Below are 26840 nucleotides of genomic sequence, written 5' to 3'. Positions count from 1 at the left end.
GTTGGGGCGGTATAGGGTATCTGGGAGGATGCTGTTGATGCGAGTCATGACCAGCCTTTCAAAGTACTTCATGGCTACCAACGTGAGTGCTACGAGGCAGTAATCATTTAGGCAGGTTACCTTCGCTTCCTTGGGCACAGGGACTATGGTGGTCCGCTTGAAACATGTAGGTATTACAGACTCAGTCAGGGAGAGGTTGAAAATGTCAGTGACGACACTTGCCAGTTGGTCCGCGCATTTTTTGAGTACACGTCCTGGTAACCCATCTGGCCCCGCGGCTTTGTGAATGTTAACCTACCTCTTATGGCTGCAAGCCCGAGGTCGGTACACCTATGTGCCCTTTGTTTCCCCATTGGGCTGTCGATTATTGTTCCCATGTCCGTTGGTCGTGTGAGTACCTATGCGTTGTTTCAGCCTGTGCTGCGTGTTTTGTGCTTTGTGTATTACGGGTCTCATACCGTGACATTCTACGAGGTTTACCCTCGCTCTTTTGTTTGGGCACATCCCAGTGTTTTGTATACGTGTTTGTTTTGGGTGTATTCAAATTCCAGATGATGTATTCCTGCGCCTGTCTCCAAATCCTTTATACCAGAGTGACAGATGAATCCCGGAACATATTCCAGTCTGTGCTAGCAAAACAGTCCTGTAGCATAGCATCCGTGCCATCTGACCACTTCCGTATTGAGCGAGTCACTGGTACTTCCTGCTTTAGTTTTTGCTTGTAAGCAGGAATCAGAAGGATAGAATTATGGTCAGATTTGCCAAATGGAGGGCGGGGGAGAGCTTTGTATGCATCTCTGTATGTGGAGTAAAGTTGGTCTAGAGTTTTTATCCCTCTGGTTGCACATGTGACATGCTGGTAAAAATTTGGTAAAACTGATTTAAGTTTCCTTGCATTAAAGACCCCGGCCACTAGGAGCGCCGCTTCTGGGTGAGCACTTTATTCTTTGTTTTTGGCCTTATAGAGTTGGTTAAGTGCGCTCTAGGTGCCAATATCGGTCTATGGTGGTAAATAGATGGCTACAAATAATATAGATGAGAACTCTTGGTAGATAGTGTGGTCTACAGCTTAGAGCTTAGCTTACAGCTAAGGTACTCTACCTCTGGCGAGCAATAACTTGAGACTTCTTTAATATTAGACATCGCGCACGAGCTGTTATTGACAACGAGACACACACCCCCACCCCTCGTCTTACTTAGCTTCTCTGTTCTGCCGGCGCATTGAAAATCCCTCCAGCTCTATATTGTCCGTGTCGTTGTTCAGCCACGACTCGATGGAACACAGGATATTACAATTCTTAATGTCCCGTTGGTAGGATAATCATAATTGTGGGTCATCCATTTTATTTTCCAATGATTGCATGTTAGCAAGTAGAATTGATGGCAATGGGTGTTTACTCGCTCGTCTACCCATTCTCAAAAGGCAGCCTGATCTGCGTCCTCTTTCCTTCATCTTTTCTTTACGCAAATGACGTGTATCTGGGCCTATTCCCGGGAAAGCAGTATATCTTTCTCGTCGGACTCGTTAAAGGAAAAAGCTAGAGACAGACAGTCTGACAGACAGAGCCAAAGACTGAGATAGAGAGACAGACAGACTGAGATTGTCAGTGATGGGACTATTTTTCATTCAAGTTTGAGTGATGTATTTTTGGCAGGTGGAGGACAAAGACACAGACATACAGAAATTAACAGATGGATATGGTAATTTGGACAACAGATTGGGAGGTGAGGGAGACGCAGGTCAATTTACTAACCTCTATTTGGTCTGACCAAATTGTGTTCTCATCGCCGTGGCAGAAGATTGAGATCGAAGCGTACGCCATTTTTACTGCCATGGACGCTTTATTTTTACTGCTACTCTTGACTGGCATGCCACTCACACACACAAATGTTCACCCACAGAAACCAAACATTCGCACACTAATTCATAGATACACTCCCTAACCCCACTCTCCCTCCCCTCACAGTTACTCTGAGGTGTTGTTCTTCTCAGAGAAGACCCTTAGGGTGAATTCCCTCCTCATGGGGGTCGAAGGGATGATCACGTTCTCCCCAAGGGGCAGGCAGAAGTGCTCGCTCACCTCGTGCAGATTAATGTAGGATTTGCACTGGCCTTGGAAGCGTTGTAGAGGAAGAAGTCTTTCTGCAGGTGCTGCCGGCTCCCAACCATCTAGGGAGAGGAGGATGGAGGGATAGACATACAGGAGGGGGAGAGGGGTGATGCACGAAAAAGGAATTTAAAAAAAATCAAGCCAGACCTTCTGTAGAATATTTTCAAATACAAATGCTCTGCTTCATTTCTTTACCTGGTCCAATATAACCAATGGATTAGTCCCAAAAATGCAAACAAAGCGCACCTCAACATTTTCAAGTATTGTACATACAGTTGAAGTCTGAAGTTTACATACACTTAGGTTGGAGTCATTTAAACTAGTTTTTCAACCACTCCACAAATTTCTTGTTAAAACTTCTTTGGGGTAGGGGGCAGTATTTTCACGTCCGGATGAAAAGCATGCCCAGAGTAAACGGCCTGCTACAAAGCCATAGAAGCTAGAATATACATATTATTAGTAGATTTGAATAGAAAACACTCTGAAGTTTCTAAAACTGTTTGAATGATGTCTGTGAGTATAACAGAACTCATATGGCAGGCAAAAACCTGAGAAAAAATCCAACCAGGAAGTGGAAAATCTGAGGTTGGTCGATGTTCAACTCAGTTCCTATTGAAGATAGTGGGATATTGGTAATGTTGCACTTCCTAAGGCTTCCACTAGAAGTCAACAGTCTTTAGAACCTTGTCTGATGCTTCTACTGTGAAGTTAGGCCGAATGAGAGGGGATTGAGTAAGGTCTACCATGACCTGAACATGCGCGTTCATGTGAGAGCGAGCTCTGTTCCATCGAACTTCTGAAGACAAAGGAATTCTCCGGTTGGAACATTATTGAAGAATTATGTTAAAAACATCCTAAAGATTGATTCAATACTTCGTCATGTTTTTACGGACTGTAATATAACTTTTTTAATTTTTCGTCTACTTTCCGCTGGACTTGCCCGCGCGTCATGAGTTTGGAAAGTGTACTGAACGCTAGAACAACAAGGAGGAATTTGGATATAAATGATGGACATTATCGAACAAAACAAACATTTATTGTGGAACTGGGATTCCTGGGAGTGCATTCTGATGAAGATCATCAAAGGTAAGTGAATGTTTATAATGTTATTTCTGACTTCTATTGACTGCACAATATGGCGGATCTATTTGTGTCTTGATTTGGCTCTGAGCGCCGACCTCAGATTATTGCATGGTTTGCCTTTTCCGTAATAAAAAATAATAATAATAAATCTGACACAGCGGTTGCATTAAGGAGAAGTGCATCTCAAATTCCATGCATAACACTTGTATTTTCATCAACATTTATGAGTATTTCTGTAAATTGATGTGGCTCTCTGCAAAATCACCAGATGTTTTGGAACTTCTGAACATAACACGCCAATGTAAATTCAGATTTTTGGATATAAATATGAACTTTACCGAACAAAACATACATGTATTGTGTAACATGAAATCCTATGAGTGTCATCTGATGAAGATCAAAGGTTAGTGATTAATTTTATCTATATTTCTGCTTTTTATGAATCCTCTCTGTCTGGAAAATGGCTGTGTTATTCTGTAAATAGGCACTCACCTAACATAATCGTTTGGTTTGCTTTCGTTGTAAAGCCTTTTTGAAATCGGACACTGTGGCTGGATTTACAACAAGTGTATCTTTAAAAAGGGGTAAAATACATGTATGTTTGAGGAATTTTAATTATGGGGTTTCTGTTTTGAATTTGGCACCCTGCAGTTTCACAGGCTGTTGAGTCCCACGTACCCTAGAGAGGTTTTAACAAACTATAGTTTAGCCCATCTATCTATTCTACTTAATTTTAATCAACTTAATTGCCATTGTTCCAAAAGATAAAAACAAGATACAAAAATAACTTGCAACCAGCAGTTGATGTCAATATGCTGATAAATAGTTTGCATCTAATATATTGATTTTGAGTCTGAGAATGGTATATGAACAACACCCATTGGACCTATAACCATACTTCACTTTTGATTAACTAAACTATTCAAATCTACAGTAATTCAGAATATTACATCACCCCTCATGTCATATATTCTGTGACCAATCAAAGCTGTAAAGTACTGTATCATAAGTATATCAATGCTAAAATTCTACCCTTTTGATGACTATAATATCTTGTTGAACCATGAATTTGTCATTGTCTCTTTCAGATATACTAAACATGGTTTGCAAAACTTACGTTTTTTTCTTCTTCTTTAATCATACTTTTAACCAGTACAAGTTAGTAACAATGGAAAATGGCAACAAACAAAAAAATGTTTGGCAATTTTTGTATGTACAGAGTAACACATACACAGTGATGCATGTCCTTGTCAACAGATATCTGGAGGACTGTATACTGCTATATTTGTAATAAACTATACTGAACAAAATAATGCAACATGTAAAAGGTTGGTCCCATGTTTCATGAGCTGTAACTAAAGATCCCGGAAATGTTCTGTACACCAAAAAAATTGTGAGCATTTCTCCATTGCCAAGATAATCCATCCACATTGAAAGGTGCACTATATCAAGAAACTGATTAAACAGCATGATCATTACACAGGTGCACCTTTGCTGGGGACAAAAGGCCACTAAAATGTGCATATTTGTCACAACGCAATGCCACAGACGTCTGAAGTTCTGAGGGATTGTGCAATTGGTATGCGGACTGCAGGAATGTTCACCAGAGCTGCTGCCAGAGAATTGAATGTTCATTTCTCTACCATAAGTCGCTTCCAACGTCATTTTGGAGAATTTGGCAGTACATCCAACCGACAATTTTCCTGTCCTGCTAGCTATTCAAAATTGAACGATTACTTTTGGGTGTCAGGGAAAATGTATGGAGTAAAAAGTACATTATTTTCCTTAGAAATGTAGTAAAGTAAAAGTTGTCAAAACTATAAATAGTAAAGTACAGATACCCCCAAAAACTACTTAAGTAGTACTTTAAAGTATTTTTACTCAAGTACTTTACACCACTGTATGTGCTTCAATAGAGTCTGACGTTCAGGGTGGTTGGACATATAAGATGGGGTGCTGGTGAGCTTCTGCCCCCATTTTAGGTCGTCACACAAATATTCCCCCACCCATGTCCATTGAATCAAAGTAATTACACCTTGCTGTAAGGAAGCATAGCAAAGAATGAAAGGAATCAATTTATCGTTGAATGATTTATAAATCTCGCTTATTAAACCATCATTTCCAGGGAACCTGTTGTCCTTAAGGCTTTTAATACAGTCTTATCTCAATTTCAGATAACTCATCACAAAAATCCCTGAAATCATTATCTTCTTAGCAATGTTTGCGACATTGTCTAAGAAAAGATCCATATTGGAAGTTGGATGGGCTGATGTATACAGATTCTGATAAAACTGGGAAACATGCTGAGAGATTTCTTTTGGATTTTCATTGGGAGTATTATTAATCATTAATTTACAAAAGGAAGTCTTTTCACCTGCCCTTTTTTCTAAATTAAAGAAATACTTTGTATTTCTCTCTCCCTCTTCCATCCATTTTCGTCTTGATCTTACAAACACTCCCCGGGCCTTTTCCTCGTAGATACAGTCTAACTGCATTTGCAATGATGATAGCTCCAGTAATTCCTGATTAGTTAGTTCCCTTTTTTTAGTTTAATCCATTATTCCGTTTATGATGTCATATTCTTTCTCTCTCTTGGCACGAGCAATTTCTTTCCCCATTGAAATAGCCAAAAGCCTTAATCAAATTTCATTAGCTCCCAGTAACTAACAAACGTATTCATAACACAGGCACAATTCCTGTATTTATCATTCAATCCTGCTACTTCCTTCTTAAATACTTCATTCTCTAGTAAAGTCTTGTTCATTTTCCAGTAACCTTTAACTTTTTTTGGTTGACAAACCATGCATATTTATCTTTATTGAGATCCTGTTGTGGTCTGTTAGAGTCTCGATTGAACCATTGATTTTATGAACCTTGTCAGCCATATCTACAGATATCAGCCAGAAATCAATACGGGATTGTATAGATAAATCTTTGGTACTCCATGTAAACATAATCTTATCTGGGTTCTTATGTCTCCAAATATCTAGAACACCTAACCTTAGACATATATTCCTTATCTCACAAACAGAATTGCTATCCTTAGGAGGCCATCTATCTAGATTATCATGTAATACTGTATTAAAATCTCCACACCATATTACTTTGGCCAGTGGAAATTTAGACAATTTTACTTATTTTCCTCTCAATGTCTCTAAATAAAATACAGTTACTTGACTTGTTATTAGAAGCTTAAGTATTTACAACAATGAATTGAACATGGTTGACATCTACCAATAGTCACTCCTTTCAAAGTGTACCTGAAACATTTAAATATAGAGGGCTGTGTTTCTCACCACTTGGTTATTGCAAGGCTAACCCATGACTTAGCAAGAGATAGTCCAGTGAAAATGGCTGTAAATTTGCTCGCTCTCTGAAAGTAAAGAAAACAATAACAGAGAAATGACTGTTCAATCTAAAGCAGCACATGTCATTGTTTGAGGATACGTCAATACAGCCCGTGCTACTTACCTGAGATGCCATCTTCGTAGGTGTCCGCTTTGACTTCCTTTTCTGTCGGGGAAAAAATTGCTGTCAGAACAATTATTTTTGATTAACACAAAAAGACACAAATGTACCTCCATAGCATATAACAACTTGCCTGTGAATAACCACACCTTCATACAAACGTGCTACTGTATGCTGAATTCTTGACGCGCAACTGAAGACGCTGCGCTATCCTGCCAGCACGCCCACAAAGCGAGCCACTCCGGAGCAGAATGATGACGCGTGGAAGAGGGAAAGGAATGAGAGAGGAACAGCAATTTGTTGCAAGTTGGGCTAATAGCTGAACAATAGACTATTCAACCTTTACTAAAGAACAGTCTAATAGCCGAGCTAGGTGTGAACCCCCCCTCACACCAGATTTGCCCTAACGACCAATGTAATGACTTTTCAAATAAGTTACCTTACACGTTATGTTGGCTGACAATTTGTTAGCTACGCTGTCCTGACGAACCACATATTACAGCACTATGTACCGGTATGTTAGCTAACTACCGAACGTTAGTAGTTGTACATCAAACTTGCCAGTATATTAACTATAGGCTAACTAGCCAACGTTTATTGACTTGATTATTCTCGTCATTCTTAGTTTAGTTACATGTCGTCGTGCTTCCTCAATGGACATGCGGGTGCTTTCGTAAATTCGCTCTGGCTAGCTACAGGCTGGACAATAGAACGAGTCAAAATTCACCCAAGGCTGAAAAACGGCCTAATAAGAACGTTGGCTAAGCGGGAACACTAGCGCGAGCCCATAGCAAATGAATGGAATCGAACGTTCGCAGAGATTCTTTTGACTGGAGTGGGGCAGGGCAGCGTTTCCCAAACTTGGTGTGCATGTTGGTTTTAGTCCTAACACTACACAGCTGATTCACATGAACAAAGCTTGATGATTAGTTGATTATTTGAATCAGCTTTGTAGGGCTAGGGGAATAAAAAGAAAATGTGCAGCCCTTTGGGGTTCAGGTGACTGAGTGTGGGAAGCCTTTATCATAGGGTAAAAGTTGAATACCCCTGGACTGTAGGCTGCACACCTTGGGTCAAATATTAGATTCTGTAGCTGTGTATTTTATCAAAACAATTCTGTTCTACAATGGTTCCTTTCCTTAGCTCAGGGTAAGTAGTAGCAGGCCTAGAAGAGTCTTATGTGACGCAAACATTTGAGTTGTGTTCTTCCTCCTTTTAATCAATCATAATAATTTGTCAAATGCCTTACAGGTTGTTTTGCCTGTTGTTGGCAGCTGTGGGCATACAAGCACAGACACCATCTATAAGTATGCATTTTGCACCCTGCAAGTTCAAGCACTAAGCGTTTGACTATAAATATATCTTTTGGTTTTTAACTAACCTTTCCCATTCCAGATGACCTCAACGCTGAATGCTTTGGTAACGTTATTCGTTTGAGTGTCGCTCCTCTTTTTAAAGAGGTTGATGCTGTCTTCAGTGAGTTTGTCTCTTATGATTCTCCTTTCATAGATTGATATTGTTTGTCAACTATTATGTTCACACAATCTCCATCCCTTCCAGATGACACACAAATCATAAACCTGACGCCTGGCCTTGCTACTCAGTGTGGATTCAGCTTTAAATTTGACCCCCTGGGGAATGCCATGTTTTTTGCTTCTCTTCAAAACTGCTTTGCCCAAAACATGGTAACCCTAAGCACTGTAGTGTTTGCTTGAACTTCAAATGGACAGTTTGCCTTTCAGTGTCACTGCATTTGCAACCCATAATGTAGCATTGTCATTTTATTTAACCTTTGACATGGAGTCATGTTGAGACCAGGCTATTTTACAGATGAGCCCTGTATACACAAAGTTACAAGTCAATATTTGCATCACTAGATGAGAAATGTAATCATTGTAAACAAACGCAGTCTTCAGTAAAAAGGTCCCCAATAAGCTTGAGTTGCAGTAGAGGTGCCAATTCATACAATTTTAGAGCATGTCGGTTATCAGAAGCACAGCGCCAGAAACATTTTAAGCAGGGTCTGTTATCTCTTACCTGTAAGTTAACGATGACGTAAGGTACAGCAGAAGTTTATGGATGGCTTTCAGAGGGCCAGCCAACTTTCTGATACAGACTGCAGTGACGTGTACTACTGAGCTCTTCTCCTGTAGTGTGGCTTCAATACAGTGGCAGCTGCATTCATATAGGCAATTTTGCCACAGTCTATAGGTCATGAAGGTTAACTGAATTATTTATTTTCTGCTATATAATGAAAGGCTTTAATAATTTTTTCCCTTCCCCCTTCATTTTAGGATGATAAGATGTTCAGCTTGGTCATGCAGTTCAGGCTGCCAGGAAACCACATGACTGAAGACCCTGTGTATAGAGTGGGCAAAACCTGTAGCTACACCCCCTGGACCTCCCGAGAGATTCTGTGCGACCGCAACTACATGGAGGCAAGTGAGCAGAGCATGCCCCAAAGGACATGTTTACGGTCGAGCTTGTCGTACTGCCTGTATAAATGATCTGTCTAGAGCTACAACTGTCCAGTGTTTCATTTCTTCTGCTTCTGTGACACAACGTAGAGCACAGGTGTCAAACTCATTCCACGGAGGGCCGAGTGTCTGAGGGTTTTCGTTCCTCCCTTGTACTTGATTGATGAATTAACATCACTAATTAGTTAGGAACTCCCCACACCTGGTTGTCTAGGGCTTTATTGAAAGGAAAAACCAAAAACCTGCAGACACAAGGCCCTCCGTGGAATGAGTTTGACACCCCTGACGTAGAGGGTCTTGACTCTCTCTCAATTCAATACTCCTTAATTTAAGGAGGCGAGTGGACAGATTGAGAACTGGCCCTTGATTTTGTATTGTATGGGAGGGAGAAAATGCATAGGGAATAATGGCCTTTCTTCTCTAGGTGTCTGTCAGAAGGACTCTTCCAGACATCCAAACCGTCCCTGAACAGCCCACTGGAGGCCCGAAAGCAAGGAGCGGCAACTTCCGGAGAGGAGCTGAGGTAGCCATATTTCAGTTTCTGTAATTTCACTACAGGATGGCGCTTAACAAAATGTGCATTTGTTGACAATTTGTTTAATTCCTGTTTCCATTTCCTGAGACAGGCTGTTGCTGCAGGATACAAAATGACAGCAGTCGTCTTTAGTCCTAGCAAGAAGGTCATGAGTGTGGATGAGGTCCAAAGAAAGGGCTATGCAATAGCCAACACTCCCACACGGCTGGTGTTAAGAAGCCCTCATAATGCAGAGGAGACATACCTCCAGAATGTAAGCTGACTTTCTCCACTTCCTCCATGAACTGGGTCGTGTTCAGTAGAGAAAAAAAATTGGAAATGATGACCCTACCTGAACTCTGCAACATATTGTTAATACGGTGTGCCCTACTGAACACGACCCTGGTGTGGTTGCCCCCTGAACAGGTAGCTGGGGTTCCGATGCGGGTGCTCTCAACCTCAACCTTCTTTGAGCAAAAGTGGCTGGTAACTCGAGTAGATTCCACGGCTGTTTGTCCAACACCAGGTTGAGTGAAATAATGGACTAACTTAGCAAATTAAGATCCTATGAACCCAGTTCTTAATTGGCTCCAGACTAGACTTTGATTTGTGTTAAGTTTGTAAAATGTTTTGGAATGAACTTTTTCCAAATAATGGCACATTTTGTTTTCAGTTAAAATGTTCTGTTATGATGTGCACTTGGCTTGTTTCACTGCAGGGGCAGTGGCCTTTACTCCAGAAGTGATCACCTGGTACATGCCCAAGCACATAGACCCACTTTTCTCCTCTGATGCCTTCACCATGTTGGAAGTGTACATGGGAATTGACGCTAAGAGGCTGGACACTGAGGAAATGGCTGCCAGAAACTACTCGGTTTTAGTCACAGAGGCTCATATTATTGTTGAAATTCCGGTGGGGGCGGTTGGCGGCTATTTCAAGGTCAGTGTTGGATGAGTAAAATGTTACTGTTTTAATTTGTAAATCTTATTTGTTGAGCCCTTTTTACTGCAGCAGTTGTCAGTGCTTTGCAGTAACCCTTTGCCATCTCTCATGGGATAACTCCTAGAAATGTTTTGTGTAAAATGTTTTTTTATTGAGCAATTGTCTGCTTAATCAGGCTAATATACAATGGATTGTTGGGTGTGTATACAGCCTGACACATTGGATTGCAAAATCGGGTGAATGTTGCAAAAAATGACACTTAAACATACTCTAATGTTTGTCCTTCAGCCGCTTGAAATTTGAGACCAAATATCAACACTAAAGTATTGTTTACCTGACGTTTTAGGGAGCCGATAGCTTTGCCACTCAACTGAATGCAAGCAACGTTCGGTTACACTCGGCTACTGTTTACATATTGTGTTTACTTTGTGTGGCGGTTGCTTTGGAAATGCAAGTTTGACAACCATATGCCTACCAGCTCTCTAAAGTCGGGTAAACAGATTGTCTTAAATTACGAGCGGCTGAAGGACAAACCACACAGATAACCGGTAGAGTAACATTCTGACTTGTAAGGAACATTTAGCTGTTTTTGCACTCCACTTGTGTATTACAGCCTGACTGCATCACTCGTCTCCCTTTACAGAGCCATATTCAGGATGACCAGTACTTTGTCACTTACACCATTGAGCCCATGCTTGAGTTGCTGTGGATCGAGGAGGTCGCACACGAGGACACACGCTACAAAGTCCTCTTCCCTATCACAACACCTCCGATGGCCAGGCCTCCACAAGTTCGCAACTGTGAGTGGTTTAGTTAAATAGTGCCTATGGTAATTTGGGATGCCTGGGTTGTTCATTAGGTACAAAACAGAAGAAAATGTACTGAAACGGGGAGGCAATAACAAATGTCCATTTTCGACTTCCATTGTACCGCATTTCAAATTGTTTTTTTTGTTTGCCAATGAACAGACACGCCCTTAGACACAGTTCCTGAGCAGGCAGTGTTTGTGCTTGAGTTGGGGACTTTCACCCTTGATGTGGAGCTGCTGAACATCACCTTTCCCACCATGGTGCTAACTGTTGCAGAGTGCAACGCCAGAGGCTTCAATGTTCAGGAGCAGAGATCCCTGGACAACACCTTGAAGAGCTTCAGGATGGAGGTGCCCTTCTCAGACCCGGTGGTCTTTAAGGAGGTGTGTTTCTGTTAAATGCAAAGCCACACGCAGTGATTTGTACACGCCCTAATAAGTGGGCCACCAACAAAATATAAATAATGGCACAAGTGTACTTTGTATCCCTCATTTACTCAAGTGTTTCCATTATTTTGGCAGTTGTATGCATTCACTTGCCAATAGTGCTTGATTTAGAGGAATGAGGGCAACATTACTTAAAGTATATAGTTTGTTTTAATAGTCCCCATATGTACTTAGTTGTCACTTGATATTGAATAGAGTTCTGTTACAACAATAATGCTATCAATAGACCAATGCTTTTAACTTCACTACAGAGAAGGGCGGAACAAGGTGTCACAACCTTCACTCTTCAGCTGATCTACGGCCTGGTCGTCTTTCCAGAGTACGCTCCTTTCTCTCACTCTGCCGTTGTGGACGCTGTACTGCTGGACATTGGTATGTCTCTGGACTACGCCAAACTACTGTTGAATGGCTTCCTCTGGTTAATGATTGCAGTGAAAGCCCAACTAGCCATACTGTAGGTTTTTCCTATGCGGTCTCTCTACAAAGAAAATGTTAAGCTTTAGAGTATTTGGACCCAGTGTCCTGTTCGTGGTTTGCCAGGATCGTGTTTATTCTGAAAACAAGGTTTTCTCCTTGGACAAGTTCAAGTAGTACCTTCCTGTTTTTTGTGCTTAATGAACACAACCCTGTTTGTCCTTGTAGTGCCACCCTCCGTCACTGGCAACTGTGATCAGGAGAACTTTCACATCACTGTGGACTACAGGAACCAAGATCCCTTTTTCGTGGTATTGGTTGGCAAGCGGCTGCTTAACCATGAGCTTGCACAACAGTATTTGACAGAGGGCGACGCAGACTTCACCATCACGTTGCCCTTCTCTTCGCCGGACGCAGTGTTTGAGGTACGATGCTCTCCCAAAACATGTTAACCTAAATTGCAGCAGCTAGCCTCGCTTTCCTTACCCTGTATACATGCATACAATATTGGACTAATGAACTCTCCCATTTGTTCCCAGTCGGTTCACCCGTCCTCTGTCAGGAGCAGACTGGATTTGGCTCTGTTGAATCCTTACAACAACATGACCATCAAACACTTTTCCCTGGCTTGCAGCTTCCTCAAAACGCTGACTGGTTGGTTCTCAAACAATTACTTCCGATAGTCGTTTGACATGGTTACCTAACCTGGGTTCCTTGCAAATACTGTGAGTCTAATAATAGTGCCAGATGGGCATGGTTTGCACTTTTGGTGCTATTCCATTGGTTCTACTGTGCTCAATGAAGTGTAACAAATACAGAACCTGTCTTTTGCTCCCCCACCCCCAAGAGTGTTTCTCTAACGGAACGATGACTGCGCTGGCGGTCAAGGTGGAGTCTGCTCCCAGTCTGAACCCCGGTCAGCTGACCCTGAGCGACCCCGCCTGTGGTCCCACCTACAGCGACGATCGCTTCGCCTACTTCCACTTCACTGTCAACTCCTGTGGCACCACCAGGAAGGTAAAATGACTATTACCCTGAGGTGATGGGTACTGTGTATTTATGGACTGTTTGCTTCTGCGTGCTGTAATAAGTCAATTCCCCTCTACTACATAGTTTATCAACAATGTCATGCTGTATGAGAACGAAATCTCCTTGCCAGATGAACTTGAGGTGAAGCTGAATGGCACGACGTCTTCAGAGGAGGAATATCAGTAAGTGCATTACGCATCACAATTGTAGCTGTTAGATTTTATAGGTTTTTTTTCTTCACCAATTGCTCAATACTTTGTATACAGGGAAAATGTGCCTCTACTACCAGTGTTTCCACTCCACTGCTTGAAGTTTACCCTACATCCCTCTTTTTAGGTTAAAGGTTTCCTGCTACTATGTGGTCAACATCACTCGCACATTGGCCTTCCTCACCAGGCCGCGTGACAACGAGCATTTTGCCGAGATTGGGACAGGTCGACAAATGGTCAGAATGAGACTAGCTCAGGGTAAGCGTGCACTAATTCAGAATTTCAACTTGGCCTCTAAATTCTAATCACTCCTGATCTGGAAATGGAATATAGAATCTTGTAAGGTGTCCTTTACAAAACCATTCCCAAAAATGTAAGCCTTATGATATATTACTCTTGCGTTCTGAGATCTACAGGTGTGGCTATGGAGTAACGGTGAGGAGCTGATTTGGGAATTTGTCAGAAGCCTCTGGTGTGGGGGGGGGGGTTCATCGGGGCACAACAGGATATGATAAACGTGTGTTTCTTTATGGACAAGTTGAGATGGTACCTCGCTGTTTTGTGCCCACCGGTTGTCTCGTTCTGTGTTCCAGACGCCTCGTATAACACGTTCCACCAGGAGGAGGAGTATCCAGTGGTGAGGTACCTGAGACAGCCTCTGCACTTTGAGGTGGAGCTGACCAGGTCCTCTGACCCCAAGGTAGCGCTGGTGCTTGACCACTGCTGGGCCACCCCCAATGAGGACCGTGACTCCCGACCCCGGTGGAATCTCATCATTAATGGGTAACTTGTTGTTTTTGGGCCTAAACAAGTGTTATTCCACAGGTGTGGTTCCTGAGGAATTAGCAACCTATCATGCTTGGCAGGCCATTTACTTTGGCTACCGTGGCTATGCCCCCATCCATAGGTAATGAGTGGTCACAATGGTTTGAGCTTAAAAACGATGTGAGCAGTATGCGGTCTGTCACCAGATCTCCACCCAAATGAACACTTATGGGAGATTCTGGCGCGTAGCATCACATGTTTGTTATCACTGCAGCGTAGCATTGAAACAGAACGTATGACGCAAACAAACGACTCTAAACCGCGTTGTCTGAAAAGCATCTAAACAATGTTTTGTACTGATGAGAAATAAAGGTCTTCACAACTTTATTCCACCTTTGCTTGTAAAATATAAATGTTAATGCTATCATCTAGTCTAACAGCTAGACTTGTTTTACAATGTGCTCACCAGTGATGTGGTACAAGGGAGCCATGTTTGTCAAGCAAGAATTCCCTAATTCCATTCACTGCTTCCATTGCCTGAGATCTTAATTAGTTTGGCCACTTCAGCGTGTGACAAATATTTGTACTAGTTACGGCGTACACATGACAAGTAGTTTACAATTAACAAATCAAAAAGCCAATTGTCACCTCCCCAAATTCAAGCCTAGCTTAACCGTAGCACGAAAGCTAAACAGTTGCAAGATATATAGATCAATCCATTAAGTCCTCGGGAAGTTATTGTGGAGAGGATGATGCAGGAAATATGACTTAGATGGGGGATTTATCAACAGTTTTTTTCTAAGCTAAATACCCCTGAGGTACCATAGTTTACACTCTGATGCCGTGTTAAAATCAACTAACGGCTTGGAAGTCTTTGTCTTGAATGCACTGAAGTCTATGGGGTTACTCCGAGATCCCAGGTGTCTTAAACACCATACGTCAGTTGAGTCTGACAGACTCTAACGTGATAACCCGACTGCATTGTATGGCGTTAGCTCATATTCAGTACCACCTTCAAAAGTGTTTTACACACGTGTCCATTACAATCTAGGCAAGAATCAGAATGCATGAATAAAACCCTAAGTACATTATACTTAGTGTATGCTACAGTAGAAACGTTACACAGAAAATAAGGCATTTTGATAGGAATGCACGTATGTCCAGTTATTTGTAAGGAAGGCAATGTGGTCACCAGGCAATAAATGTGCCGGGGGGAGTTTGTGAGCGGCTGGCAAGCTTGGCTGGCAAGCTTAGCTTGCCTTTCCGATTTGGTTTCCTACAACTGCTCTTAATACTGACTGAATACTTGTTGAATTCAGGCACAAGTGACCTCTTGTGTTTAAAACGGTTATGCGCTTAACATAATGGATGGTTCACACGCCTGTGCTGCATGGAAGTTGATGTTTGAAACTGAATAGGATCAGTTGACAGGATCCCTAGAAGTTGATGCCACTTTCAATGGAATTTCCTGTCCTAGAGGAATGCGCTAATTGGGAGTTGCTAAACATGAACAAATACCACGGTCAAGTGTAGCAGCAACTTGCTAGCCTTATTTAGCTAGCTAATGTTCATATTTAAAAAAATGTCACACAGCTGGGTTTGTCATAAGCATTGATTTGGGTGAGCACTTTGCCACATATGGACACCGCTGGCCTAATTTTTTACTTTGCCATCTTCTCAAGAATTTAAATTGGGTAACCTATTGAAAGATTACTTATTTTTCCTACATTGTAATGGACACTGCAACCTTTGGTAGATGGGCTACAATGACTTTGCCCATGATTATGCACGCTGCAAATGACACTTTAATTTTGCGGGTGCCTTTTCAGTATCTGGATACATGTTACACCAAGCAGTGGAGTGAAGCAACTTTATGGTCAAAACCATTTATTTGGGGGATTGGGTTTGCCAAATGCTATCAAATCACGCAATTTTACAATTTTTATGAAATGGTTGCAAAACCCCAAATTTGGCACAAGGCTCAGCTGTCACGGGAGTAACTTTGCAGCGGTTTATTAAATCAAATGTCACCCTGGTGGGGGTGGTAGCAGTTTATCAGCCTGTTTTTTCAATGTTTTGTAGATCATAGGAAAAGACACCACATTCACATGGCTGTGCACGAAATGAGCAGTTCAGATTTGTCACTTCAGCTGCAACTATATCATACTTGGCTTAAATCGTTGAGGAAAATCCTGAGAAAGCTCTGGCCGTCGTCTGTCAGCTCAAGTGGATTTGTACTGGTGTGGGCGTTTGTCTCTTAATGTAACGTCTTCAGATTTCACAAATCCCTTTTTGCTAATATCTGTCAGTTAAACAGTAAATGATAAACCTCCCAAAGATGCAAATGACAAAAGTAGGCCTAAACTGTCAATGCGTAGGTTACTTTGTAGAGCTGCTCCCTTCACAGAAGTCCTCCACGTGTGAATCTGATGCCATGGGTGTAGAATATATTTTGTGACCAATTTTTCCGACAGCGGAAGCATTGCTCTGGCGCATTGCATGAAATTCCTAATTAAAATGAAGAACTTATTTTGAAAATATGATACCGACTGTATTCGGGAACTAAGGGTTGAACCACGGTCAATTGATCAATATTCAGGTCGCCTGTAGTCTGACCATTCTGGATCATTTAGAATTTGAAGAACCATTTAGAGCAGGGGTGTCAAACTCATTTTGCATCGTGGGCCACATACGGCCTAGGGAGATGTCAAGTGGGCCGGACCATTAAAATTATACCATACTCTGCTATAAATAACCAAAATATCATGTCTTTCCTTTGTTTTGGTGTAAAGAAGCACAAGAACATTAGGAAAATATTGAAATTTAATGAACTATCCTTTTACAAAACATTTCATGATACACCTCATATTTCCTTAGACAAATGTGCAATTTACTTTTATCATTCACAAATATGCATTGCAACTGATCCCACTGATTGTACAAAGGCACAAAACTTTAATTGGTACTGAAAAATATAGTAATGCACTTTAAGATTAAATGAGACTTTTAAAGAAAGGAATTTTTAAACCACTTACACATACGCATATAAAATCTAAATGTAATCCCTGCGTACACCTTACAAACTAAGGAGAGTGATTTTAAATGTGTAATGAAGAAAGTGTTCGCCTGTCCTGTAAATCTGTAAACTTCATACATGAAACATACATACACATACAATACATACTGAAAATTTATGGAGTTGTATGAACAGTAGAATTCCATCACACAACTTTTGTTTTGAAGCTGCTGACTAACATTAAAGTGCACATTTTTTAAATCACCACAGTAAGGATTCATCTTCACAGAGCTGTATTCTTTCAATGCAAACAGTATCTAAGGCAGCATTTTAAAGGTGTTAGTCTAGTCTGGACTTGTATTTGTTCCTGTACAAGTGCATCAACACCAGGTGTCATGTCCTGACTAGCTGTCACTTTCAGAATGTCATTTAAGTGCTTGTTTGTGAGCCTTGAACGCATTTTTGTTTTATTGATATTCATCACTGAGAAAATTTGTTCACAAAGGTAGGTTGTCCCAAACATGCACAAAATTTTAGCAGCCAGGGCTGTTAATTTGGGGTGCCCTGGTAGTAGATACTGATAAAATCTGTCCAGACCTACAGAGGCAAATTTGCCCTTCAAATCTGCATCACACTGCAAATCAATTATCTCTAGCTGAATTTCGACCGGCAGATCAGAAGCTTTAACTGTGAAAGGTGAGCGAAAAACGGAAAATTCTGTCTCAAGTTCACCAAATACCTGAAAACGTTTCTCAAACTCCCGCAGTAGTCCTGCAATTTTGTCTTTGTACCGTTTCATGTCCGCATCAGGTCTGGTCACACACACATCTCTCAGACAGGGGAAATGAGCAGGGTTGCCAGTTGCATCTCCCACAAAGTCAGCTTCAACTTAAATGCATGTATGTTGTCAGAAAACTGTGTGACAACTTTTTTGCGGCCTTGCAACATTTTGTTCAGATTGTTCAAGTGTTCAGTAATATCAACCAAGAATGCAAGGTCCCGTAGCCATTCCTGAGATTGTAATTCCAACACCGGTTTTCCTTTTTTCTCCATGAACTGTCCGATTTCCTCTCGTAGATCAAAGAAATGCCTCAGCACAGCGCCTCGGCTTAACCATCTCACTTCAGTGTGGTATGGCAGGCTGTGGGTAATGTTGCTGTCGCTGAGAAGTTTGTCAAACTGACGATGGTTCAGACCTCTGGACCGGATGAAATTTACAGTGCGAACAACCACCTCCATGACGTGGTCCATTTTCAGCGACTTGCAACACAATGCCTCCTGGTGCAAAATACAGTGAAATGTCCAGAAACGATCTCCTCCATTAAGGGCTTGTACTTTGTCTTTGAACTTTGTCGCGACACCTGCTTTCTTTCCGACCATGGATGGCGCGCCGTCTGTAGCCAGGCTGACAGCGCGGGACCAGTCCACTCCAACTCTGTCCAATGCAGCAACGACAGAGCCGAAAATGTCCTCGGCTGTTGTGGTGTCCATCATTGGCACCAACTCAAGAAACTCTTCAGTAACAGTCAATGTCTCATCAACTCCTCGAATAAATATGGCCAGTTGGGCCACGTCTGTGATGTCAGTGCTCTCGTCAATTGCCACGGAAAATGCAATAAATGACTTGACTCTCTGTTTCAATTGACTGTCTAAATCTGCCGATAGTTCCGAAATCCTCTCTGCTATAGTATTCCTCGTCAGGCTAATATTGGCAAAAGCTTGTCGCTTCTCGGGACATACAAGTTCAGCCGCCTTCATCATGCATCGTTTAACAAAGTCACCGTCGGAATACGGCTTCGATGCTAATGCTATTTCGCTAGCAATTAGGTAGCTGGCTTTTACCGCTGCTTCACTGACTTCTCGGCTCTGGATGAAAGTTGACTGCTGTTTCCTCAGACCCGCCAGCAATTCGTTAATCTTATCTCTTCTCAGTTGTCCTTGCAAGCCGTCATATTTTTCGCTGTGATGAGTCTCGTAGTGGCGTCGAATATTATATTCCTTCAATACCGAAACTTGTTGCAAACACACCAAGCACGAAGGTTTTCCGTGCATCTCTGTAAATAAATAGGACGTGGTCCATTTTTCTTTGAAAATTCTACACTCCTTATCTACTTTTCTCCGTTTGGATAACGACATTTTGGCTAATGAGGGTGTAGCGGAGAGGTAGAGACCAAGGTATTAACAACGTCGTAACAAGCAGCAGATGGCGCATTGATACCGTCTGCTGTTTTCAGTCTGTCTCAGTGATGCGGCTTGTCTTCTACTCTGATGGAAAGAGTGCGCCCCTTAGCGGATAATCCATGAATTGTAGCGAATTATGCATTTTTTCCACTTTCAAATTATCCTGCGGGCCTGATCGAACCTCCTTGGGGGCCGGTTCCGGCCCGCGGGCCGTATGTTTGACACCCCTGATTTAGAGGGACGTCTCACCACATGAGAATGCATTCATGTCAATGTAATTGAATATACATGTTGGACATACGACATAGACATTTGACATCCGTCATTTAACTAGCTATAAAAGCCTTTGCAGTAGACAAAGTAATATTGTTGAGAAATGCTATGGCATTGCTAGTATGACCCTCCCTTGACAAATTTAAATGCATTTTTTTTTTTCAAATAGGCAGCCCAATATCTGTTTTTTAATAAATAAAAAATATACAAAATCAGATTTTTCCAGGTCTGATGGGCCAAAAGATCAGAAATTAAAACCAACAAACTACTGTCGTGACCTTGAATTATCTGAGGACTGTTTAATTGTTACCCGACTCTAATGAATCGTGTTAGGATTTGGGGTGCCGAGGAAACGGTTTTAAAGATACCGTCTCCCGACTTAAACTCTAGACGGTAGAAATCTATTACATTGCTAAAGTCAACTTATTAACCATTACATCGTATCCTCCTCGCAGCTGCAAGAACCCCAGCCTTATGATTCAGTACTATACAAATTGGTTTAATATAATTACTAGCTAAACACACGGGTCCCTAGCGGACTGACACAATATGACGGCTCCCCCACCCATGGTTCCATAAGGGACACTGATCGTTGTTACATTTTTGCATTAATTTATTTATGTGGGATGCCGCCGTGGAAAGGTAGGTGGTTGGGTCTTCTCTCTGATTGGCTCCCTGAGGTCACAATGTCAATAGTTGTCCGTGACTCCAATGACTAGTCTTGAACGGAACTTCAGGATGGATTTTCCTTTCACTCATTCTGGAAGATGGGCTAATCAACCCTGTCGCTGATTCCTCAGTGGGTGATGAGAGTAGGATGGTTTGGATATAGTAGCAGAATGGTCCCACTGAAGTTAGCTTTTCTAGGTACTTGGCTCAAACAGCTAATCGGTTGTACCAGTGACTGTCTGTCTGAGATGTTTATTCTCCCTCGTGTTGGTATTCAGGTTTCGGACCACTTTGGACATGAGCTGCAGCTCGCCGTATTTAGGAAGGTGCGTTTAGGGAAGTTCCAACCATTTCAAACGTGTAGCTAGCGACTCACGGTTTTCTGGTCTAATGTTAATTTCAGTTACCATCCTTTTATGCACTCTGGCCGCCGGGGACAATTCTGTCAGTCTGGCCCGCTCACTGATGTCACTTGTGGCATGGCTACTTACTATGCACATTTTCTAGGAGTTTCTCTAATACGTTCAAAAGTGAATACTGGAACAATATTTTAACATAAGACTGGTCAGAGATAGAAAAAGAATGTCATGTTGATTCTTATTTTGTGATTTTAAAAAAGGAAAAACTGGAACTAGAAAAGTGCTCACACTACAGGTAGGAAGTCTCGAGCCTTTACATTGTATATGAAATATGTTGGGGGTTTTTCAAGACCGAGGGGTAAGAGTTTTGGTGGAAAGAGCTGGGTAAAAAATACTTTAGTTCATACTGGAGGGTGAGAAGGAACCCACTTCTCCTGTCATTTACAACACGGTGTGAATTGATCTGATCCTCACAGGACAGTCATGACACCATAAGACTTCGTACACAAGGCGGTTGGGGTTTACAGTGTTTTCTTGTTCCTAACTTAGTCCCTCTCTCTACACTGGCAGTTGTGAGAACCCGGAGGATCCGTACCGTGTAGTCTTCCACCCGGTGGTAGCTGACGCCAGGGTCCACTTCCCCCCTCACGTCAAACGCTTTGAGGTCTATATGTTTTCCTTCGTCGAGGATGCGGTTGAGCCGAGTGGCCAGGTAACAAATTTCACCCAACAATCTTTATAGGTTAATTTTGTGAGTGGCAATCATCCCTTTTAAATTTATCTGACACCATCAAATCTTTGATTTCTAGGTCTTTGTCCATTGTGATGTGGTCATCTGTGACGCCAGTAGTCCCTCTGGCAGCCCTTGTAGTGGACAATGTGTGAATCAGGACAACTCGAAAAGAGGTAGGTCTTGTTTTCTGCTTTTCAGACCCTGTCAGACCATAACTGAACTAATAGGTTTTCTCTCTCTCAACAGGTCAACGACATGTCAAAGACCTCTTTGAGGAGCGTCATTTGTATGTTTCTTCTGGATACATTCTTTGGGTGTAATGTCTTATTCTAACATGTCAAATAAAGTGTTCTATATAACAATTAAGTTTGTTTTACTTGCGTAGCAACAATCCTAACCGTTGGAGCTACCTTAAAACCTCTACAGAGTACCTAACCCGGATCCGGGAGCACCCCCCACCTCCCCCACACTGATTAGCATCGCTAGCATAGCGTCACAATTAAATAGTAGCATCTAAATATCATTAAATCACAAGTCCAAGACACCCAATGAAAGACACAGATCTTGTGAATAAAACCACCATTTCAGATTTTTTAAATGTTTTACAGGGAAGACACTATGTAAATCTATTAGCTAAACACGTTAGCAAAAGACACCATTTTCTTACTCCAACAGTTTCTTACTCCATCAGGTGCTATCACCAATTCGGCTAAACTAAGATATTGATAGCCACTAACCAACAAACAAATTCATAAGATGACAGTCTGATAACATATTTATGGTATAGCATAGTTTTTTTTTTTTTAAATGTGCATTTTTCAGGTATAAATCACAGTTCTACATTGCAGCTGCAATCTGATATAGTGCTGATGCAGCTAGAACAATTACAGAGACCAATGTTAAATAACTAATTACTTGTCTTAAAACATTTCAGAAAAAATACACAGCGTACAGACATTGAAAGCCCAACATCTGGTGAATCCAAACAATATTTCAGATTTTTTAAATGTTTTATAGCGAAAACAAAATGTTGCGCTAAATTAGCATAACCAGGCCAGCCAGAACCAGCTGGACGCGCCCGACCAGTTCACATGCACGACAGATATATGAAATAACATCGTAAATTGGTTCTTACTATTGCTGATCTTTCATCAGAATGTTGATCAAGGTGTCCTTAGTCCTGATGAGTCGTTCAATCCATTCACAATGGCAACTTCCCCTCTTCATTTAGCCTGGGTACTGGTCGACTGGCACGGTCCCTGTCCAAAGTTAAAAAACTCAAAGAACGGAACACGGCAAAACTCCCGAAAAAATTCTAATCTGATTAAACTATATTGAAAAAACATACATTACGGTGATATGGTCACATGTATCAAACAAACTTCGAGACGGAGATAGTTTTCATCCGTAACGTCAGCATAACAAAAGACAATGGCAGCTCTAAGACGCGCGTCTGAGAAAACCGGAAGTTGTCGGTCACGCTAAAGAAATAGGTCTTATTTCACGTCAGTACAAGATAAACAAAAAATTTCTCCTCTGACGTTTTCCTGACACCCAGAGGAAGACGAATGAAGTGTGTTTCGGGTCATAGGTGGCATGACCATATATAGGCAGAGCGTTGAAGCGAGCATACACATCTTGCAATCTTCTTCTGGCTCAGGGAAAGTGCTGTGAAATGACCTGTGTTTCACTCAGAGACGAAATTGGAACGGTTTTAGAAACCATAGCTTGTTTTCTATCCAATGGTATATGGTTATATGCATATAGTAACAGCAATAATTGAATAAGAGGCAGTTTAATCTGTAGAGGCAATTATGCTAATGCGAAACAGCACCCCCTGTATTCTCAAGAAGTTAATTGTATCTGATTTGCATATAACACCAAGGTGCATGTACTTTAGTGGATGTAGTAGGCTTGTCATCTGACGCGTGTCAATCAACCCTTTTGTAAGCATGGAACTCTGAACCATCCACCGGAGATAAGTGTTGCGCACCAATTTCCCATCTAGGATGAACAATGGGTGTCAAAACAAAAGCTTTCCAATGTCCAGTAGGAAGAACTGACTCAATGTTATAGCAGATGGTGGTTTGTGAGGCCAGCAGGGCTGTGGTTGGATGCAGGCCCCAGGGAGCACAGCAGTGTTGGTAATTTTCAACAAATTACAACTCTCCTTGATACCTCTCACTAGCTTGGTTTCCATCCAAATATGGACATTTCTTTAATGATATGCATGTCAATCTCAAATGGGGAGAGCTTGACTTCATCACTACTTGTTTTTTGTAAGAAGTGTTAAGCTGAATGTATTTAAAACTAATAGCGCACAGCTCGGACACCCATGCATACCCCACAAGACATGCCACCAGAGTTCTCTTCACAATCGCCAAGTCCGGACTACGGAAGGTACAGATCCATGAATACGTTGCAATCTATTCCGCATCAGGATCAGATTTAACCTTTCTAGCCCAGGGGTTCCGCTAGCGGAACACCCACAACATTCCGCTGAAAAGGCAGCGTGCTGAATTCAAAAATATTTTTTTAGAAATGTGTAACTTTCTCACATTAACAAGTCCAATACAGCAAATGAAAAACATCTTGTTAATCTACACATCGTGTCCGTTTTTTAAAATGTTTTACAGCAAACGCAACATTTGTTAGATCACCACCAAATCCAAGAAACACACTGCCATTTTTCCCAGCCAAAGATGGTCACAAAAGCAGAAATGGAGATCAAATTAATCACTAACCTTTAATCTTAATCAGATGACACTCATAGGACATGTTACACAATACATTTGTTTTGTTCAATTAATGTGCGTATTTATATCCACATCTCGGTTTACATTGGCGCCATGTTCAGAAATGCCTCCAAAATATCTGGAGTAATTGCAGAGCCACGTCAAAAAACAAACTCATCAACTTTGAAAGATACATGTTTTACATATAATTAAAGATACACTTGTTCTTAATTCAACCGCTGTCAGATTTAAATAAAAACTATACGGAAAAAGCATACCATGCAATCTGAGACTGCGCTCAGAAATACACAACATTTCTCTGCCATGGAGTCAACAGCAATACGAAATTACATAAATATTCCCTTACCTTTGATCAGAATGCAGTGCCAGGAATCCTAGTTCCACAAAAAATCGTTTTGTTCGATAATGTCCAATTAGCTCCTTTTGCTAGCACGTTTAGTACACATGTCCAAACGCTGGCGCCGGTCCAGGGAAACTCGGACGAAAACTTCATTAAGTTATATTCCAGGTCAAATTAAGTAGAGAATCAATCTTCAGGATGTTATCGTATATATCCAATAACGTTCCAACCGGAGCATTTGTTTTTGTCTACGGAGTAATGGAACACATGGCAAGCGCGCGTGACCAGGAACTAGCATTCTGCCAGACCACTGAGTCGAATAGCTGCCATCCGGCCCCACATCACACTAGAGGCTTTATTCCACGTTCTACTGACTGTTTACATTTAGTGGAAGGTGTAGGAAGTGCGAACAGATCCATATCCTACTGGGATGTGAATAGACGATCAATCAAGTTTATTTTATATAGCCCTTCGTACATCAGCTAATATCTCAAAGTGCTGTACAGAAACCCAGCCTAAAACCCTAAACAGCAAGCAATGCAGGTGTAGAAGCCCGGTGGCTAGGAAAAACTCCCTAGAAAGGCCAAAACCTAGGAAGAAACCTAGATAGGAACCAGGCTATGAGGGGTGGCCAGTCCTCTTCTGGCTGTGCCGGGTGGAGATTATAACAGAACTATGCCAAGATGTTCATAAGTGATAAGCATGGTCAAATAATAATCATGAATCATTTTCAGTTGGCTTTTCATAGCCAATCATTAAGAGTTGAAAACAGCAGGTCTGGGACAGGTAGGGGTTCCATAACCGTAGGCAGAACAGTTGAAACTGGAATAGCAGCAAGGCCAGGTGGACTGGGGACAGCAAGGAGTCATCATGCCCGGTAGTCCTGGCGTATGGTCCTAGGGCTCAGGTCCTCCGAGAGAGAGAAAGAAAGAGAGAAGGAGAAAATTAGAGAGCCAAGATTTTCAAAATGTTCATAAATGACAAGCATGGTCAGATAATAATCAGGAATAAATGTCAGTTGGCTTTTCATAGCCGATCATTAAGAGTTGAAAACAGCAGGTCTGGGACAGGTAGGGGTTCCGTAACCGCAGGCAGAACAGTTGAAACTGGAATAGCAGCAAGGCCAGGCGGACTGGGGACAGCAAGGAGTCATCATGCCCGGTAGTCCTGACGTATGGTCCTAGGGCTCAGGTCCTCCGAGAGAGAGAAAGAAAGAGAGAAGGAGAAAATTAGAGAGAGCATACTTAAATTCACACAGGACACTGGATAAGACAGGAGAAGTACTCCAGGTATAACCAACTGACCCTAGCCCCCCCGACACAAACTACTGCAGCATAAATACTGGTGGCTGAGACAGGAGCGGTCAGGAGACACTGTGGCCTCATCCGAAGATACCCCCGGACAGGGCCAAACAGGAAGGAAAAACCCCACCCACTTTGCCAAAGCACAGCCCCCGCACCACTAGAGGGATATCTTCAACCACCAACTTACAATCCTAAGACAAGGCCGAGTATAGCCCACAAAGATCTCCACCACAGCACAAACCAAGGGGGGGCGCCAACCCAGACAGGAAGATCACGTCAGTAACTCAACCCACTCAAGTGACGCACCCCTCCCAGGGACGGCATGAAAGAGCACCAGTAAGCCAGTGACTCAGCCCCTGTAAGCCAGTGACTCAGCCCCTGTAATAGGGTTAGAGGCAGAGAATCCCAGTGGAGAGAGGGGAACCGGCCAGGCAGAGACAGCAAGGGCGGTTCGTTGCACCAGAGCCTTTCCGTTCACCTTCACACTCCTGGGCCAGACTACACTCAATCATATGACCCACTGAAGAGACGCGTCTTCAGTAAAGACTTAAAGGTTGAGACCGAGTCTGCGTCTCTCACATGGGTAGGCAGACCGTTCCATAAAAATGGAGATCTATAGGAGAAAGCCCTGCCTCCCGCTGTTTGCTTAGAAATTCTAGGGACAATTAGGTGGCCTGCGTCTTGTGACCGTAGCGTACGTGTACGGCAGGACCAAATCGCAAAGATAGGTAGGAGCAAGCCCATGTAATGCTTTGTAGGTTAGGAGTAAAACCTTGAAATCAGCCCTTGCCTTAACAGGAAGCCAGTGTAGGGAAGCTAGCACTGGAGTAATATGATCCAATTTTTTGGTTCTAGTCAGGATTGTAGCAGCCGTATTTAGCACTAACTGAAGTTTATTTAGTGCTATATCCGGAAAGTAGAGCATTGGAGTAGTCTAATCTA

The 26840-nt window shown here is 42.1% G+C and overlaps 1 protein-coding gene and 1 long non-coding RNA gene across 4 annotated transcripts; one reads left to right on the top strand and one right to left on the bottom strand.

The window, feature by feature from the left end:
- Positions 1–344: 344 nt before the first annotated feature.
- On the bottom strand, positions 345–7091 carry LOC129824846 (uncharacterized). Of its 2 annotated transcripts, XR_008754795.1 has the most exons (4): positions 6812–7091; positions 6666–6707; positions 6491–6567; positions 345–2170 (listed from the first exon to the last, which is right to left on the bottom strand). It is a non-coding gene; the product is annotated as an uncharacterized LOC129824846 (long non-coding RNA). The 2 variants fall into 2 exon arrangements; XR_008754796.1 differs by lacking the exon at positions 6491–6567.
- Positions 7092–7683: 592 nt separating this feature from the next.
- Positions 7684–21860, top strand: LOC129824843 (uncharacterized). 2 transcript variants are annotated; one of them, XM_055884348.1, is made up of 21 exons: positions 7684–7811; positions 7914–7969; positions 8058–8138; positions 8223–8347; positions 8957–9100; positions 9564–9662; positions 9766–9927; positions 10080–10179; positions 10372–10592; positions 11239–11395; positions 11564–11787; positions 12102–12222; positions 12493–12689; positions 12804–12918; positions 13112–13281; positions 13378–13475; positions 13630–13760; positions 14096–14285; positions 21336–21477; positions 21575–21671; positions 21745–21860. In XM_055884348.1, exons 1-21 carry the CDS (start codon positions 7789–7791, stop codon positions 21816–21818), a joined length of 2727 nt encoding a protein of 908 aa, XP_055740323.1. In that variant the 5' UTR covers positions 7684–7788; the 3' UTR covers positions 21819–21860. The 2 variants fall into 2 exon arrangements, with proteins under 2 accessions (XP_055740323.1, XP_055740324.1); XM_055884349.1 differs by lacking the exons at positions 7684–7811; positions 8223–8347 and having other exon boundaries at positions 7952–7969.
- The last annotated feature ends 4980 nt before the right edge of the window (positions 21861–26840 follow it).

Source organism: Salvelinus fontinalis, chromosome 27 (assembly GCF_029448725.1).
Source record: "Salvelinus fontinalis isolate EN_2023a chromosome 27, ASM2944872v1, whole genome shotgun sequence".
Taxonomy (NCBI): domain Eukaryota; kingdom Metazoa; phylum Chordata; class Actinopteri; order Salmoniformes; family Salmonidae; genus Salvelinus; species Salvelinus fontinalis.
The sequence above is the reverse complement of the archived record's forward strand: the minus strand, read 5'-3'. Positions and strand labels throughout refer to the sequence as shown.